Source organism: Oncorhynchus kisutch, linkage group LG19, assembly GCF_002021735.2.
Source record: "Oncorhynchus kisutch isolate 150728-3 linkage group LG19, Okis_V2, whole genome shotgun sequence".
NCBI classification, from domain to species: Eukaryota; Metazoa; Chordata; class Actinopteri; order Salmoniformes; family Salmonidae; genus Oncorhynchus; species Oncorhynchus kisutch.
Window position 1 is genome coordinate 6,674,103 of NC_034192.2, and position 16,629 is coordinate 6,690,731.

General features: G+C 44.9%; 1 protein-coding gene across 3 annotated transcripts in view; it reads left to right on the forward strand.

The window, feature by feature from the left end:
• LOC109910311 (transcription factor ETV6) overlaps positions 1 to 16,559 on the forward strand; it is a 17,640-nt gene extending 1,081 nt beyond the window's left edge. For 2 of the 3 annotated variants that reach the window (XM_031797553.1, XM_031797554.1), the window contains exons 2-8: positions 858 to 990; positions 11,617 to 11,781; positions 12,848 to 12,982; positions 14,508 to 15,095; positions 15,246 to 15,388; positions 15,498 to 15,598; positions 15,770 to 16,559. In XM_031797553.1, coding sequence (XP_031653413.1) covers positions 858 to 990; positions 11,617 to 11,781; positions 12,848 to 12,982; positions 14,508 to 15,095; positions 15,246 to 15,388; positions 15,498 to 15,598; positions 15,770 to 15,872 — 1,368 coding nt within the window. In that variant the 3' untranslated portion in view covers positions 15,873 to 16,559. The remainder of the gene's footprint in view (positions 1 to 857; positions 991 to 11,616; positions 11,782 to 12,847; positions 12,983 to 14,507; positions 15,096 to 15,245; positions 15,389 to 15,497; positions 15,599 to 15,769) is intronic. The other variant, XM_031797555.1, reaches the window with a different exon arrangement.
• Positions 16,560 to 16,629: the final 70 nt, after the last annotated feature.

Consider the following 16,629-nt stretch of genomic DNA (forward strand, 5'->3'; position numbering starts at 1 on the left):
CCTAGGAGAGTAGGCCTAAAGATATTTTGGAATGATATTGTTTTGCAGAGAAAAGTAGCAGAGTTATTGAAGGCTATATGTATGCCCCTAAACACACACACACTCGCACACAAACTCACTCTCTTGCCCCCTCTCGGCCCTATCTGTACCTGAACCCCTTTTTGACCATACATAACCGTGTCAAATCTGGGCTGTACACATGCAACATCTTCTAAAGGTAAGACTTGATATAGTGTATTATTGTTGGCTATAGGCTACCAAAATACATGAAGTATTCTTGAAGAGTAGGGCGGTCTGCATAATAAAATGAGATTAAAAGCTCATTGCTACATATGCCACAGTGAGTTCCTAATACAGTAGGCTAATAGGAACTAGCCATTTTAGATTGACTGGTTAAATTAATCACCAATCCATGTTATAAGATGCTGCTGTTGGCAAACGGAGAGCCTATAAACATCACACTGTTGATGAGCCATAGAAGGTGCAGAGTAGAAAGAGGCATATGAATGATGTTAGAAGACCATTGTACACAACAGCACATGCATACATTGTCAGGTTGACAGGTTACATTTTGTATAAGTAAATGTGCACAAATACCAGTAAGTTCAACCTCCTGTTTAGTGACTGGCTGCATTGACCATGCAAACACACCAGCATCTTTCACCAAATAAGTCAAATACGATTTTATGAATAAAAAGATTTGCTATGTGTGGGTACCTTATCACTTAGATAAAGAATGTGTAAATGGTGTTATAGTTTCTCGGTGTGGTGATTCTCAGGCTGTTTGGGTTTAAGGATGGTTTTCGGGGAGGTTTGTAACTAAGGCATGCTTTGTGTCTCTGTGTATCTATTCATAGAAGGAGAGGCGCTCATTCAGTCCTTCCTCCGTCAGCCCCCTGCCAAACTCCACTTCCTCCCCCGTCCATGCTCCCACGGCCAGGCCAGCCAGCCGAATGGAGGACGAGCCTGCCAGGCTGCCAGTGCACCTGCGTGAGTCACTCACACAAACATGCAGACACGCACACACAACTCATGACACCCACAAGCGCACACAGAGAATACATGGCAGTCATAATCAACAAACAAATCTTTGTCTTTTCAGCCTGCATTTTTCTTATCCCATAAACATTTGTTTTGAGAGCATTTGACCTCAGAAAATGGCAGATTGAAAGCCATGATTTACTATAGCTACTTGCATGTCACGTCATCACTCCAACTTTCATCACTCTCCCCATGAGGACAGACAGACCTACTCATGTATCCCTCCTCTGAGGTGCTGAAGCAGACCCAGGGTCAAGGACCAACACAATATGTCTTTCCTGGACCATAGCAGAGTCACTGTACTGGAACACTACACAGTGGAATTCAACACAGCAGGACAGTGACAGCCAGCACAACTCAGTACACGGCAGCACCGCAGTGTTCAGTACAATAACACCTCAGGGTACTGAGGACAGCACACAACACAAGGTAGCTCAGTACAAGAGAATAGAGAACAGCACAGAATAATAGCCCAGTGTAATGGGGGAGTATAACATGTAAAGAGTTTAGGAACAGAAAGGAAGTAGGAGATGGGTTGGGCTGGGGAGAGACTAGAAATAGGAGCGAGAGTGAGGTATTACAGGACAGGACGGACAAGAAGGAAAGCAGGGAGAAGGCTGTAAATATGAGGCATGGTAAAGAGAAGATTTGTATCGAGAGGGCAGATGCGTATATTGATTTACTGTGCTACTTTACATTATTCTGCACTGTTGAGGAAGAGCAGCAAGTAAGAATTTCACTGTACCATTTACACCCACTGTATCCTGTGCACGTGACGAATAAACTTCGATTTGAGATGTTTATTGACCTGAAATGGTTGGAAAAGTGAGAGCAATGGTGGAAACCATGTTTTTTTGTACCTATTCTTAAGACCAGTAAAATCCCCAAGGGCCTCAAAAAAGTGGGGAAGGAAGAGGGACAAGGAGAGGAGGGAACATGACAACCGTGTACTGTCTGGTGGAGCTGACGGCAGGTCTCAACCGGCCACTGCCTGAGCCAATAAAACAACAGGCGGGGTTGGATCACAGCCAGGATATAGACTGGGTGTTTATAGAGTTGTAGAGTCACTGGGCCTGCTCTGTGTAAAAAACTATTAATGTTTAACCAGGCACCTTTTAACATGTATGACTTTTAGGGCTTTGAAGACTAGTGAGATTCGTCTTTGTATTTCTTCAGCGAGTTTGGATATAAATCTTCCCACTGGGCACAGACATCAATTAAACGTCTATTCCATGTTGGTTCAACGCAATTTCATTGAAATGACGTGGAAACAGCGTTAATTCTACCAGTTTGTGCACAATGATTTGTCGTGGGAACTTTTGAGGGTAATTGACCTAAATATTGGCGGTTTGTTGGTGTGTTTGGCAAAGATATGGTACAGTACTCCTAAATTATACCAGTATATTAACACACCTTGTGGTAAGCTCAATATCTAAAATAAATGACCTGTAGTGTCTATCCACGTGGACCATACAGAGGAAATTCCCCATTTCCACTTCCCCTTCTGTATTGCCATAGAAAAAGGAAGAACGTTTAACATGTCTGTTTTGGTCTGAGGTTGTCTGTTAGGGCCGTTTATCTGGGCGTGGTGAATGTGGTCTGCTGGACCGTGGGCTTCAATTCAACTTTTTGTTTGAATCTTTAGATTAGGCAAGATTTCCCTCGTTTATACATGTTGACTCTGTCTTTAACTCTGTTAAATATATGAACTACCCTTCACCTGTAGGCCTACAGTTCCCAAACCTCTTATTGGAGCCTTGTTTGGCTCAAAGCCATCACTCTTCCTGAAAGAAAGAATGAAAGCGGGGGGGAAAAAGAGGGAGAGGAAATTGCAGTGTGGGCAGAAATCCGCCTTCTCCATTTCCTGAGGAGGAAGTGGATTAGATCAGGGGGAGAGTTGTAGCCGTCTCCTCACTCTCAAAGAAGTCTTCTCTTCTTTTTACCCCATTTAGCAAGGAGTGTTAGAAACCACCCCACTCTGAATGGGAGAGGTTTGCCTGGGTAAATGTTATTGAAGTGGTGAAGTTAAGAGTTACATTTCTCCATCACATTGGTGGATTTTCACGTTAATCCTCCAATTTCCTGTCTGTTAGCTGTCTCATTGTTGAACTATAGAACATGCACATGAAAAGAAAAATAAGCATAGCTGTAAAACACTTGATTATACTGTTTGGTTGCACTAGATGTCAGCGTTTGAGTGAAGTGGATGACTTTTCAACCCTCAATTCCATTCCATTAATCGTGTTTACTTAATTGTCTTGCAATGTGTCAACCTCAAGGTCACCCGCCTAGCAGACACTTAAGAAGCGTAGCAGTGTCATTCAGGCTCACTGCAATAAGGGATTCACTCTATTTACTGACGTCACGACAATTCGGGCGGGCACTGATGGGGAGGTAACATTGAGACATCTGTGACAAGTTCAAAGAATATGGAGTGAGTGTCTATGGGAATTTGTATGGAGAGTACAGTTTACATTAAACATGGAAGCTTATTGAACATGAGACATCTCTTGCTGGGTGACAGAGAAAGAAGCCTCGTCTTGGATACTTGGCTTGCTGCTGTTTTTCTTTGTAAACCTTTCTCAATAGATTGAGTTTGCTTTGCTCACAGCTGGGTTTCTACTGTGTGTGTGTGTGTGTGGGTGGGTGGCTGAGTGTGTGTGTGTGTGTGTGTGTGTGTGTGTGTGTGTGTGTGTGTGTGTGACTGTCTTCGTGTACAGGCATGTTGGAGTTGGTGTGTGCTTGTGTATTAATCGTTCTCCTTGTGTGTGCATGTCTACATGTCACTCTGTGAGTAATTGTACTGTGTGTGTGTGCCTGCATACTAGTTTGTGGAGTCTTTCTGTATGTGTACAGATGTTTGCGTGCATATCAACGGTACAGTACACACAGAAGGGTATTTGAGTGTCTTGTGTGTGTGTGCAGTCATTGTATATGTGTGACTGTGTGTACCCCAGTGCCTTTCAGAGGGGAAAGCCGTTCTCATCCTCAGGAATTTCCTGAGTGGGCAGACGGCGCTTCCTGAATAAATGTTGTTGTTTTTCCCCCTTCGTTCCCTTTTCTCCCTCTGAAAGGGGAAACTGTTCTCACATGCCAACAGCCAAGTGGAGAGAAGCCCCTTCTCTTCCTGTTTGAAACACTCCACATGCCATCAGGGAAGGAAGGAGGTTTAGGAGGAAAGTTGGGGTCATAGTTCCCCACCCTAAACCAGGCAGGGAGAAAACTGAGCCCACCAGACAGATTGATGCTTAAAAGACATCGCTATGTTGCTAATGCTACCCATTCTGCCTTTAAAGGGCGACTGCACTTCCTTTGGCTTTGTTTTGAAGATTGCTCAATAAGAAATGCTAGAGACCACTACTGAAGTCAAACCAGAGTTATTACTTCTAAACAAAATAACTTTTTGGGGTTCTCATACACTTACAATTGTGTTTTGATTATAGCTTGAACAGTCAATAAGACTATTTGGTTGTGATCTTTGCAAAATAACTGTTTTGGATGCCTCAGTTGTTAGCTAGAATGCTAATGCTCATTGACATAGTCTGTAGCAAAAGCTAGCCAAAGAGTAATTTTACTGGTTGAAGTTGAAATGTTTTTAAAGTAAAATGCAGTTGATTTGCGATGATGACACAAACATTCATACAAGCCTTAAAGGCCCATTTTAAAATCCAAAAGTAGTGTGAAATGCTATCAAAAGCTGGCGTTCTGTAAGAACTTCCCCGTGTTCTGCCACCAACTTGTGCGTATCGCTCTCGTGAGACAATGTTTGCAAACACAGAAATGGGTTTATTGTACCTTGGCAGGTGTTTGTCCCTCCTGAGTCACTGTTGCAACAACAACCACTTCCTCAAAATATTAATTCATTTAGACGGTTTTGCAGAGGAGGTCTTAGTCGCGCAATTTTGCATCTAGCTAAGGTGTTTGGTGCAGTAATTCTTAAGTAAAAACATTTGCATGAAAAACTAGTCTGCACTGCATACAGTCTATCGAGCCAGGAAAGTCTGGCTCCGCGCTCTGGACTGATTTCTGAGAACAATAATATCTTTACAGTATCATCTGTAAGCTGTCAAACTATTGTAAATAAAACACAAGCAACACACTGTTTATCAGTGTACAAATCATTTTCTAGCTAGCAAAGTTCCAACTCTGTTTGTCAATTAAGCTAGCAAGTAGGGGCAAGCAGGCACACTGAGCAGCCAGGCCACAATCATCTTATCAAGTCAGTGGTGAGTTGTCTGCTTCGGTGCTGTTATTTATTTTAATAGATTTTTTTACTTTCTCACCATCTATTACCAGAATGTGAGTCTGTCTGGCAGTGTTTAATAGGGAATCATGTTACAAAACAGGTCGCGGGAAGTACAAGATGCTTGCGAATGGGTTTGGGAATATTGAGCAGTGCTCTCTGATCGTCTCATTTTGCCCCCAAAAAGTGTCCGACTCGAGTGATTGACACTAGCAAACATAATCAAGTGGCCACTCCATAAAGGGCTTAGGGTCAAGGGTTATTTCAACATAACGTTGGCGAGATCAGTTGTCTTATGTAAACACGTCTGAGATGCTGTGTAATGGGCAGATCTGTTTCACTGTCTGGAGGTTCTGGCTGCTATGATTGGATAGAGCGCGTGCAGCTGATGGGGCGCAATCAGTACAGCTGCTCCTCTCGTGTGAGTGGGCATGACCGTAATCCATACCCAACCCCCCAGTAAGTCACAACAAACTCATTTACAGAACTTCATTTTGGATGAGACTGTCTTCATGACCAAAATTATCCTATTTACACGTTGTAGATCATTTTGACCCTACAATTGATGTTTCTAACTCATATCGATATAACCAACTTCTCTGGTTTTAAACGGCCTAAGGGGCAGTTTACATTTTTAAGTGAAGCGCCTACTGCAAATGTCATTAGCATAGATGACATGCTAATATCCATGACATTGTGGTTTAGTACAGAATAATTCTGGATTGAACAATGAGGTCAAACTGAGAACAGCTATTCACTTGAACATCTCTGAAACCTCTAGCTGGGCTGATGTATGTTCCTAATACATTTGCATAATTTCGTATGCAACATGTCATATATATGAAACCTTCAATCCTGTAAGGGTCTGTTAACATGAAACGTTGCATTTATTCTAAGTTCTTGGTTGGTATTCTATGGCTCTAAGCTCTCAAGGGCATAGCTGGCTCTGTTTAGTCTGTTTGAACAATAACCTCAATCTAGCATGTACACATTCTGTGGTCTGTTTGCCCAAAGAGAAGGAAAGCATGGTAGCTTTTAGGTATGCATTTAAGATTAATAAGTGTAGCTTTTTAGGTACAGCATTAGTACAGTACTACTCGTTCCTACATTTTCTAAAAGAGGGTTGGCCTTCTCTTATAAAAACGCATAAATAGAATCAGTGAAGGCAGGAACTTGTTGAAAACAAACTACAGTACATGAGCCAGCTTGCCCCCAATGCACAACATACTATCAAACAGGTTGTGCTACTTCCTGCCCATAAACCAAGCGTTTGATTGGTCATCTGTTTTATGCTTGTTTTGACTGGATGGAGTCCAATCCGGCTGGATTTGGAACACACTGTTTCCGATGAGGTGATGTATGTAGTTTGCATATTGACCTGGAGCGAGAGAAAGGAGGGGGGATAAAGGACAGAAACGGCGAGGGTGAGAGAAGAGGGTGTGAGTAAGGGAAATGTGTAAGGTGTTACACTCTCATGCCTGACTCACAAGGTCAAAAGGCCTCTTCTCCCTCCTACCCTGCATGAAGAAAAGCTATTTTCAATCAAGAATGGAAAACAATATCCGCCTCTTCATTCAAGACGGAAAGCAAACATTTGCAGCAAAGGTAAATGACTATAGAGAGCATTGATTCAGGAAACATACTTTTGACCAAAGTCCTTAGCTGTCAAAAGCATTTGCCAACTTCTATAGCATTTACAGGTAAAACTGTACACACACACACACACACACACACACACACACACACACACTCTACTGTTCTGACCTTTAGAGGTCTACAGAATGGACACATATTTCCCCTGTGTAAGTTCTGTTTTGCTGAGAGAGGAGTTAAAGAGGTTGTGGAGGGTAACGACGAAACAAGATACCAGTGATCTCATCCCTTCTCTCCTTCATTCATCCCATGCACTTCCGAGTTTCCCCGGCAACAGCGTGCATCACTGTGTGAGTGCGGGGGCCTGCAAATCCACAGAGTGAAAATTATGTGTCATCAGAGAGGATTAGTAGCCCACGGTTTAGTTAAGGGCCTTTCGGGTGGATCCGCCGGTCGTGTTCGAGAGTGTTTCATCCCATACACAAACAGACTGCACACCAGAAACCCGAGATGGTGTCCAACAAAGACACGGATGGTGAAACGAGAGGGGGGCTGAAATTGATTTGGTCATGAACACTGAAACAGTAAATCTTCAGTGAAATGTGAAAAGGATTGGGCGAAAGGGGAAACTGCTCTGAGCCTGTGAGGGACATTAAGATGTGGGGCTAATCAAAGAGGCACTGTCATTCTCTTTCCTCCTGATCTTATTCTGGCTGCCTCAGCTTCTCTTTTTCCTCTCTCTCTCACCATGTGTTTGTCTGCTGCGTCTTAATATCCGTTTCTCTTCCTGTTGGTCTTCTTTTTTCTACCACTTCTCCATTATTGTTTCTGGTTCACATCACTCTCTCTATCCCCCCCTCCCTCCCTGCTCTATCCTTTTCTCTCTCTCCGCTCTCTCTGTTGCTGCTGACTGTTGATAAACCTCACAGCGTCGCTCCCTAAGCTTACCGTAGGAAGTTTCCTGTGCTGAAATGGAGCCCATGCTGGATCGCTTCCTGCCCAAGCGTGTTTGCCCCCCCCCCCCCCACCCTCCGCTGGGCCCTGTGCAGATGGCTGGGTCCAGCAGGCCGGATCTCAGTGGAGTTTTGGCAGCGTTGTGCCTTCCCTCTCTTTCTCTCTCTCTCTCTCTCCAGCCGTGGAGAGAACATACCACGGCAGTGACCTCACAGCCAGGGCCTCCCTGCACGCCGTACGCATCACTAAGGTTATGTGATTAAGGGGTCACCCGTAGGTGGCACAGCTGGTGGATGCTGAGCATATGGTAATTAGATCTGTTCTCTTGTTAGGTGCTACCTTACTGATAGTGTTTGTTCATGGGAGGCAATGGCATTGTTCGGTTGTTCAATCTAAAATCTAGAGCTGGCATTCGAATGAAAGGATATGAAAACATATTTCATTGGGACATTCTAAAATCCCTACAAACAATGGGCTGTAGTCCTCATGTTATTCTTGAACACCGGTATCCAACTGTTGTATGATTTACACCTTTACTCATAAAAGGGCTCTTTACTTGTCATATGTGACCCTTTGGGGGCCAATTGGCCCCTGATTGAAAATCCAGCTCAGCTAGATAACCAGATGCATGGCCCCTGTGACAATCTGTAGTATTTTTCACAGACTCTGGTTCTGACTTGACTGTTTGTGGAGACTATCTAAGTAGACCCTGTGTAGTGATGGAATAGGCTGCATAAAACATTCCATTACACATCAAGTTGTTCACTGGCTATATAAACTCAGCAAAAAAATATCCTCTCACTGTCAACTGCTTTTATTTTCAGAAAACTTAACAAATGTAAATATTTGTATGAACAAAACAAGACTCAACAACTGAGACATAAACTGAACAAGTTCCACAGACATGTGACCAACATAAATGGAATAATGTGTCCCTGAACAAAGGGGGGGTAAAATCAAAAGTAACAGTCAGTATCTGGTGTGGCCACCAGCTGCATTTAGTACTGCAGTGCATCTCCTCCTCATGGACTGCACCCGATTTGCCAGTTGGGCCAATGGGATTGAGATCCGGGCTCAGTGTTCTGGCCATGGCAGAACACTGACATTCCTGTCTTGCAGGAAATCACGCACAGAACGAGCAGGCTGGTGGCATTGTCATGCTGGAGGATCATGTCAGGATGAGCCTGCAGGAAGGGTACCACATGAGGGAGGAGGATGTCTTCCCTGTAATGCACAGCGTTGAGATTGCCTGCAATGACAACAAGCTCAGTCCTATGATGCTGTGACACACCGCCCCAGACCATGATGGACCCTCCACCTCCAAATCGATCCAGCTCCATAGCACAGGCCTCAGTGTAATGCTCATTCCTTCGACGATAAACGCAAATCCAACCATCACCCCTGGTGAGACAAAACCGCAACCCGTCAGTGAAGAGCACTCTTTGCCAGTCTTGTCTGGTCCAGCGACGGTGGGTTTGTGCCCATAGGCGACGTTGTTACCGGTGATGTCTGGTGAGGCCCACAAACCCTCAGTCCAGCCTCTCTCAGCCTATTGCAGACTGTCTGAGCACTGATGGTGCGTTCCTGATGTAACTTGGGCAGTTGTTGTTGCCATCCTGTACCTGTCCTGCAGGTGTGATGTTCCGATGTACCGATCCTGTGCAGGTGTTGTTACACGTGGTCTGCCACTGCGAGGACGATCAGCTGTCCGTCCTGTCTCCCTGTAGCGCTGTCTTAGGCGTCTCATAGTACGGACATTGCAATTTATTGCCCTGGCCACATCTGCAGTCCTCATGCCTCCTTGCAGAATGCCTAAGGCATGTTCACGCAGATGAGCAGGGACCCTGGGTATCTTTCTTTTGGTGTTTTTCAGAGTCAGTAGAAAGGCCTCTTTAGTGTCCTAAGTTTTCATAACTGTGACCTTAATTGCCTACCATCTGTAAGCTGTTAGTGTCTTAACGACCGTTCCACAGGTGCATGTTCATTAATTGTTTCTGGTTCATTGAACAAGCATGGGAAACAGTGTTTAAATCCTTTACAATGAAGATCTGTGAAGTTATTTGGATTTTTACAACAACAAAAAATTGAAAGACAGGGTCCTGAAAAAGAGACGTTTCTTTTTTTGCTGAGGTTAGTTATGTCCATATGCTATATTCTAGATAAACTTTCCCTTCACAAGCCCTGCCAATCTCTCCTCTCTACCTCAATATGGAAGGGAAGAGAGAAATGGGAAACTGACAGTCTAAGAGACGTTTCTTTTTATATTGATTGTTCCCAGTATAAAACGTTCTTTGTTTGACGGGTGGGGGGGGAGCGATCGCTCTGAAACAGCGCACGGGTTCCGATTTATTCCTGTGACAGTGACATTGCGCGCACCGCCGGCCAAAGATAACAGTCGTCCCATTCCAAGAGGAAGTGTTTGAGGCCTGGCGATAAGTGAGACGTAGAAACTGCTGCTCTTTGTCTGGTGTAGGCGTGATGGATGCTACTCTGGTGGTTTGCTGTGTGTGTGTGTGTGTGTGTGTGTGTGTGTGTGTGTGTGTGTGTGTGTGTGTGTGTGTGTGTGTGGTGAAGCACAACGATACTGTAAATCTGTTCACAGGTTAGAGCCTAGTACACATGTATGAATGTAAATATAGGCCACCCAGTACCCAATGACGTCATCTAGATCATGGCTCTCCAACGCTGTTCCTGGGGAGAGACTCTCCTTCTACAGATGCCAGAGAAAACAGTTCCTGACAAACAACAATTACTTTTCTGTCAGTGATTTATGTGCTAAACATCTCGTACTCTCAATTGCAAAATGATGAGCAAGACTGGGAAAACAATACTACTTGACTCAATATGCCGTATAAACCCATGGTAAGGCTTTCTAGCTGATATGAATTACATGCTGTTTACTTTCTAGACATCCACTGCTCTCTGATTCCTGCGGTCACCTGCCATTGTTTTCCCTTTGAATACTATTGTATTGTTCATGTGTGGGTTTAACGAAAAATGTCATGTGATTTTTATGACATCAATTTCCTAAAAGAATGTATAGAATGCACCTGAAGGTTTGATTTAACCACGTTGTTATTGCTTAGGTTACAAGGAACAAGGTTACATTTTCTAAGTCATGGTCCTGGTCACACATTTATAGTGAGCGTTGATTTCTGGGCTATTGCTCAGTCACTAATGTGTTTGGGCGATCCCATCAGTGCAGATGTTTTGCTCTCGTAAGTTCCCACGGCAGTGAAAAATATTTCAGAGCCTGAAGGGTGAACAATGTCAGAGCTGTTTCCTCTGGTATTCCTTAGTGTGGCCTTGCCTTTTATGCACTATGCATTAGATTACTCTAATACACATGTAGTTAGTTATACACTATGTTTTAGACAGACTGAGAGAAAGCCACAGGCTTTCCTTAGCAAAATAAATCTACCAAGGTTAACTCACAAATATTGACAAACATTAAGCAAATATGAAATGAACGTGCACTGTATGTGAGCACGCATGACTGAAGTTTCATCTTTCTTGTTCGACACCTCCATTCCTGTACTCTGCTTATCTCACCTCATACCCTCCCCCCTTCTCTTCCCCCCCTCTCCACTATAATCTTTGAATCAATCCCTCTTACTTTGATCTCCTTCCCTCATTTCCCTTTTTACTGCCACCTGTCTCCTTCCTCCCTCTCTCCCTTTGCTCCTTCCTTTACTTCCCCCCGGTCTCCCTCCTCCCCAACACTTTACTCTCTCTTCTACCACTCCTCTCTCCCTCCTATCCCCCCTCGCTCCCTCCACCCCCAGGCCTGCAGCCGGTGTTCTGGAGCAGGGAGGACGTGGGCCAGTGGTTGCGCTGGGCCGAGAGGGAGTTTGCCCTGCGGCCCAACACCAGCGGCAGCTTCCAGATGAACGGCAAGGCCCTGCTCCTCCTCACCAAGGAGGACTTCCGCTACCGTTCGCCCCACTCCGGTACGCCCACCTCCCACGGCCCTTATTAATTCAAATGGTTGCTATGTTATTAGACCGCATAACTAACAACATGCTCATGTTTAACAATAATTAATACTGAGGGGGGAATGACTTTGGAGAAATGGCACACTGACCTAAGATAATGGCCATGTGTTTAGGGCATTCACTGAATGTCTTTGATAGACCTTTAGCCTAGCAATATCAGGTGATTTAGCAGCTGCCTTAGTGGAGTTGCTGTCTGTCTTTATTGTTGGGGGGAGGAAGTAGGAGACTGGTTGGGTAAACGGCCGATCAGGAAGTGCAAACCGACCTCAACCGTCACCTGCTAACACCAGGAATTTCCCCTGCAGTGCCGTGTTAAACAGCAGGGCCAGAAAGGGAGAACTGAAAGGGGTTTATGTGTGCAAGTGTGGGTGCCTGTGGCGTCTTCACTTCCTTTATGAGAACCATTTCCTTGATGTTCTGACGGGAAGCCTCTCAAATTGAAGTGAAAAAACTCCCTCCATTCTATTGATTCTCTTTGAGGGAAATACTCTCTCAGAGCCCTTCATATACAGGTAGCGAGTTAAATCTTTCAGGGTGGCCTAATAATGCAATTTTTACACCATTTTTAAATGGTGTTATGCTAATGCCATCTCTGTTGTAGAAGATACTACAGGCTTTTTTTCTTATCGTCTGACACAATCAACCTAGCCTTAACACAGGAATCTAGGAGTGAGTCACATGGTTGGTTTATGACTAGACTTGCCATTAGGATTCTGTCACGTCCATGACCACCTCAAGTAGGCTGCTTTGTAGGAGAACGGACGTGGTGCAGAAGTTGCTAGACAATAATGTCAAGTCTTGAAACAGTCTCTTGGCAGGCTGACTCATTAGCAACACTATGACTCGTGTCTTGATCTGTTGGCATCATTTACCATCTGTTTGGTCCGAACATGTTTTAAAACTTTTTTGAATCCTTTTGATGATATTGATTGACAGCTGCTGCCCTGTCTATGGGGTGCACCATTGGAGGGGCTCATACGGTAACGTCTGACCTCTAACCACTGACCTGTGTATCCTGCAGGGGACGTCCTGTACGAGCTGCTGCAGCACATCCTGAAGCAAAGGAAGCCGCACGCCTCCTACCCCTCCGCCTACTTCCCCGGCAACTCCTTCCACCCTCTGCCAGAGGGAGCTCTCCAGCACCACAAACTGGAAGGTCAGTGATGTTCATTAGTGCACACTGTAGCACAGGGCTTTGTAAAGGCAAATTCAAATCTGTGTTCAGACAAGTTCATGTTGTACATTGCGTTTCACTCTCCCTACTGAACGCCAGCCTGATGGTGTTCTTGAGATCACACCTACTGAAGGAAGAATGGAGAGCGATGATTACAGGAAAGCGTTGAATTGAATGGGGGGAATGCAGTGGCGTTGAGTTCAATAACCTTAGGATGGCTGTTGATTATTGTAACGTGATCTTTGAGAGCCAGTTCACTTGGAAAGCATTTCTCAGACCAATATGAAATCAACTTATTAGCCTATGGGGGGGAAAGACAACAACATTTGAGGCCCACCGTGGAGTGGAATATTGAACGCATCACCATTGCGTCACTTTCCTGAGAATATTATTTTGTTATTCATCAAACTTGTCTGCCAGAAGAATTTCGCAATTCTGTTCTTGCCTAGGGGAATTTGCCATGTGTAATTCCCCCTGAAGAACCCAACTGATCTGACTTCTGTTTCACAGGAGTTACTCAACAATCTTAGACGGTGGCTTCAATTCAAGTAATTAATTACACATAATTAGCAAAAATCAGTTGGTCATGTAGCAATACAATTGCGAGAAAGCATCTCAAGTATGCTTTAAGTGAATCTGACAAAAGTAGCAAGTTGTTCAATGGTCTACTCTAGAGAGAGGTGTTTAAGTCTCTGTTTACTATCCACCTGAAAAGAGGAGGGACTTCACCTTCTTCGTGCTACACTTTGGACTCGTTTCCCTGACATGGATAGATGGAAATAGGAGGAGCAAGGGGAGGAGAGGTGTGGGGTTGGAGTGTTGACAGTGAAACCTGCTCCACAAGGAAATGCTTCTATATTTAAACAACCTTTGGTCTAGGAGTTGAATATCTACAGTTCCTCATCTCTACATGTTTTATAGGGGAAGTGATTGCGTTAGACGATTAAGATGCTCAGGACTTCCTTGTTGTTCGGTATGCTAGTTTTGGTATGCAGAAGCAAAGAGATTTCTTTCTTGCTTAGAGGCAAAGAATACTAGCTATTCACATGTAAACACTAAGTAAATGCGTACTGTACATGTTATAATGTCCTACCCAGTAGAGGGCAGTCCATATTAATCACTAATAATCTACCACCCACATACATTGAGACATGATGAAGTTTGTAAATGTGTGTAGTGACATCTACTGGACATAATGTAAATATGTTTTGAAACATATATCCAAGGGGCTGCAGGTAGCCAAGTGGTTAGAGCATTGGGCCAGTAACCGATAGGTTGCTGGATCGAATCCCCGAGCAGACAAAGTAAAAATCTGTCATTCTGCCCCTGAGCAAGGCAGTTAACCCACTGTTCCCCGTGCGCCAAAGACGTGGATGTCGATTTAAGGCAGTCCCCCGCACCGGTCTGATTCAGAGGGGTTGGGTTAAATGCGGAAGACACATTTCAGTTGAAGGCAGGCATTCAGCTGTACAACTGACAAGGTATCCCCTTTTCCCCTTCATTGCAGAAACGGTACGGCGGACACCACGCAGTACAGAGCTCCAAACCCAGCACCCACCCACCATTGAGCTCCGACACCGCTCCCGCTCGCCACACCACCCCGCTCCACGCCTCTCCCCTCTGGACCCCAACTACCCACGCCCTGGTGCCGAGGACCACCTCCAGACGTCCTCCCAGCTGCCCGACAGCAACCACCACCTGCCAGAGGACTTGTACACTCTGTCAGTGTCCCCGGCCGCCCCTAACGGCCGCTGCGCCACACCCCGCGAGGCCCCCTGCCCAGGCAGCCCCGGGTGCCAGGACGCTGCCCCCCCTCGTGTCATCCAGCTCATGCCCAGCGCCATCATGCACCCCCTGCTGCTTAGCCCAGGGCGAGGAGGTGGCGCTGGAGAGTTCAGGCATGGCCGTGGGGGGCCACCACTTCAGGCCCACCATGAAAACGGGCGTGAGGGGAAGAGCCACATCCAGCTGGCACTGGCCCACCACCAGCAGCTCACTCTGCATCAGCAGGAGGAGGCGCTCTACAGGAACCACCACGTCATCGTGCCCGTCTCGCCACCAGAGGAGCAGGCAATGCCCATTGGACGGATAGCAGGTAACTATCACTCCTAACTACTCAGGGTTCATCTTAGAGGGGGGTGGTCACGGCTTCAACCAACTCTGGAGGAAGTGTGGCTAGAAAACAGTTGAAGTTAACAGGTACTGTCTGAAATGTGTCACACCTCTAACGTGTTTGTGTTCCTAGACTGCAGGCTGCTGTGGGACTACGTCTACCAGCTCCTCTCAGACAGCCGGTACGAGAACTACATCCGCTGGGAGGACACAGAGACCAAAGTCTTCCGCATCATGGACCCCAACGGCCTGGCTCGCCTGTGGGGGAACCACAAGGTAACGAACTCCACCCCCCAGTGTTTGATTGGAAAAGGCATTTTCCCGCAGTGCCGGTTTTCTTAAAGTTCTGTGTTGACATTATATCTTGTTCCATTGGTTGTAACAGAACAGGACCAATATGACGTACGAGAAGATGTCGCGAGCACTGAGACACTACTACAAACTGAACATTATCAGGAAAGAGCCAGGACAGAGACTCTTATTCAGGTATGGTAGGGTTTTGTTAAAACCCAATAATTATTTGAAGTAATATATATATATATATATATATATATATATATATATATATATATATATATATATATATATATATATACACACAGACACACTTGTCCAGTTTGAGTTAACGATTAACCACTGTGTGTATGTGCGGTTCAGGTTCATGAAAACCCCAGATGAGATTATGAGTGGACAAACTGACAGGCTGGAGCACATAGAGTCGGACACAGATGATCAAATCTACATCAAAGAGGAGTGCTGAGGCCTCTGGGAGATGGAGTCCGCTAAAGCGATTAACTACTACAGCCGCTGATGCCTTTCGGAAAGCAGCTCGAACAATCGTTTCAAACCAAGAGCGCCCGGACATTTACTCTATCCAAAACTCAGAGGAACTTGAAGGTGACGTCTCTCTGCCTTTTAAAACTTCATAAGATTTTCTTTCCAGACAAATCTTATCAGTTTTCTGTCTTAATTCAAGGAGTTCAAAGGACCTGGTGAAAAGTATATCTCATGAGACATTCCTTTTCCCTGAATTGCCACAGCAAATCAATCATTTCATGCTTGTCATGTCATATTGTTGATTTTTCTTCCCCACGTCTGCATTAAGTATAAGAAAATGTTGCAATTTGAGCAAATAATGGGAGGGGGTGTGGAACGTTTTCACCACCGAATAAATATTTTTGAATAATTTGTATGGCTGACTGACCTCTTTAAACTGCATCTGACCTTATTGCCTGAAGCATAAGTCTAGCAATCATTCCTGAAAAGATTGAATGAAGTGATATGTAGGCTAAATATAACTGCCAACATCAAGTTTGGAATTTATTCTGAAACAATCCACATGGTGGCAATGCTGCACCACTTTTGACTGTAAACCAACAGTTCACTGCACTGTAGCCCAAGTCCAGCTCTGTTGAAGTTCACAAGGAATAAAAGGTCCAATGCCGCCTTTATTATCTCAATGTCAAATCCTTTCCGGGTAACAATTACGTACCTCACTGTGGTTTTTGTTTTCAATT